Source organism: Dendropsophus ebraccatus, chromosome 10 (genome assembly GCF_027789765.1).
Source record: "Dendropsophus ebraccatus isolate aDenEbr1 chromosome 10, aDenEbr1.pat, whole genome shotgun sequence".
Classification (NCBI taxonomy): Eukaryota; Metazoa; Chordata; class Amphibia; order Anura; family Hylidae; genus Dendropsophus; species Dendropsophus ebraccatus.
The window spans coordinates 81,099,319-81,101,726 of NC_091463.1; the positions used below are offsets into that span (position 1 = coordinate 81,099,319).

General features: G+C 40.5%; 1 protein-coding gene across 1 annotated transcript; it reads right to left on the reverse strand.

Annotated features, from left to right (window-relative positions):
• Window positions 1-1,162: 1,162 nt before the first annotated feature.
• Window positions 1,163-2,107, reverse strand: LOC138766446 (olfactory receptor 6C1-like). The gene has a single exon (XM_069944040.1). It carries the CDS (start codon window positions 2,105-2,107, stop codon window positions 1,163-1,165), a length of 945 nt encoding a protein of 314 aa, XP_069800141.1.
• Window positions 2,108-2,408: the final 301 nt, after the last annotated feature.

The window sequence follows — 2,408 nt, forward strand, 5'->3', positions numbered from 1 at the left end:
ATGACAAAATGGAAACAGCTACCAAGAAATGGAAGAAACAGAAAGAGTATAGTAACAAAAAATATATCTAAGATAAAAACGGCAACCTCTGGGAATACATGCTATCCTTGAATATGTAAGCCATAGGTTGTATCCATGTTTTCCAGGACTCCCTAGGGCTGCATCCAACTTCTTCAACCACCAGTATTCAAATGCTGCACTCTCCAATTTGGACGACCATCACTGTGTAAATGCTGTAACATGCATTTACCAAGAGAAATACAGCTGGTTTATCTTACTTCAACACATAGATTGCATTATACAAATACCATTTTATTGCACTTGATCACAAGAAGCCAATCATCAGCTTGAATAACATTAGGCACAAAGTATCTATGGTCACCTACATGTAAATATCAAGAGTAAAAAATTGGCCCATAAACCATGTTAGGCTTGACTGCTCATGCCTGACCTGCTAAAGCTCTGGCGGCAGCTTATCCCCCATGAACAAAGGGGCAAGTCAAGCTTTTGCATTGGGGCCCATTCACCTTTAAAGGGGAAGTCAAGCGAAAATTTTTATTAAAGTATTGTATTGCCCCGCAAAAACCAATATACACTTATTACGGGAAATTCACATAAAGTGCCTTTTTCCCTGCACTTACTACTGCATCAAGGCTTCACTTCCTGGAAAAAATGGTGATGTCACGACACAACTCCCAGAGCTGTGCGGGCTGTGGCTGCTGGAGAGGATGATGGCAGAGGGATGCTCAGTGTCCCTCCAGTGCCCTGTATCCCTCAGTGTTCCCCCGCTATCATCCTCTCCAGCAGCCACAGCCCGCACAGCTCTGGGAGTCGGGTCGTGACATCACCATGTTATCCAGGAAGTGACATCACCATGTTATCCAGGAAGTGATATCACCATGTAATCCAGGAAGTAAAGCCTTGATGCAGTAGTAAGTGCAGGGAAAAAGCACTTTATAAGCATTTCCTGTAATAAGTGTATATCGGTGATTTGTATAACTTTTGCGGGGCAATACAATACTTTTATAAAAATTTTTGCTGGACTTCTTCTTTAACTATAGCCTTGGCATGGATTTTTGGGGTTTGACATGTATTTGTTTTATGATCTTATCAGCTCGCTTCCTCTGAATTACATAAATTGCCACAAAATTTACAAAAAGTTTCAGAACTCCTTGCCCAGCTTTCTGGCCATTTGATGCCTGAGATGTTTCAGTGCAGATTTTACATCCTTATTTTTCAAGCTGTAGATCAAGGGGTTAAGTAGAGGGACTGCAGCCGTATTAAACAGAGAGAAAAGCTTGCTAGAATCCAAACCGTCCATTGAAACCGGCCTCATGTACTGACAGATAAGAGTCACATAGAGAAGTATGACCACACTGAGGTGGGAAGAACACGTGTAGAAAGCTTTACGTTTTCCAGAACTAATTTTCAGTATAGCGATGATAATAAAAATATATGGGATGAACGTGAACAGAAAGGGGAAGATGGAGAGGAAGAGTCCACAGAGGAAAATGAAGAGGTTGGTCAGTGAAGTGTCATTACATATAAGCTTCATTATGGGCACTATGTCACAGAAGAAATGGTTGATTATGTTTGATTTATAACAAGAAAATCTGTAAATTAAAATAAAAATAGGAGACGATTCTATAAAATTAAATACCCAACATAGAGTGGCCAAAGCGGCGCACAGGCCTGGGCCCATGACGGAGGAATAATGAAGCGGCTTACAGACGGCAACATAGCGATCATAACTCATGGCTGTCAACAACATCAACTCATTGCCAACCAGAGAAATAAAAATATACATTTCAGCTATACAAAGATGGGAGGAAACGGTTTTATCCCCTGATAAGAAGCTACTAAGAGTCTTATGAAGAGTGACTGTGCTAGAAGATACGTCCAAGATGGACAGGTTACACAAGAAGAAGTACATGGGGGTATGGAGCTGAGGACTCAGGCAGACTATTATAAGGATGGTCGTATTACCACCAAGGATTACTATATACATCAGGAGAACCAGAAGAAAGGTTAGAGGTTGGAGGATTGGGTTATCAGAAATCCCCTTAATAATAAAGAAGGTCACCGCTGTCTCATTCATTGGATTCATTATAATTGTGAAGTTTATAGGAAAATGTGTTAAAATAATAAACTGTGTAGAATATACATACCGTATTTTATTTCTAGAGATCAATATAAAGCTTCACGCACATAACCGGATTACAGATCTGCGTTTTATGGATTAGAGACAGTCCACCTATAGAAAGCTATGGGCCGATATTGTACCCATGTCCATGAATCTGTATGGGAAAAAAAAAGTTCTACTATATGCTCTGTTACGGAGGTATTCACACCTAGGAGGAGGTACTCTCCCCACCATACGGCTGTACACAGAATATCTACAGTTCTGT

What these genes read in the sequence shown, in the direction of transcription:
- LOC138766446 (XM_069944040.1), bottom strand. Translation starts at nt 2,107, where the DNA reads ATGAATCCAATGAATGAGACAGCGGTGACCTTCTTTATTATTAAGGGG.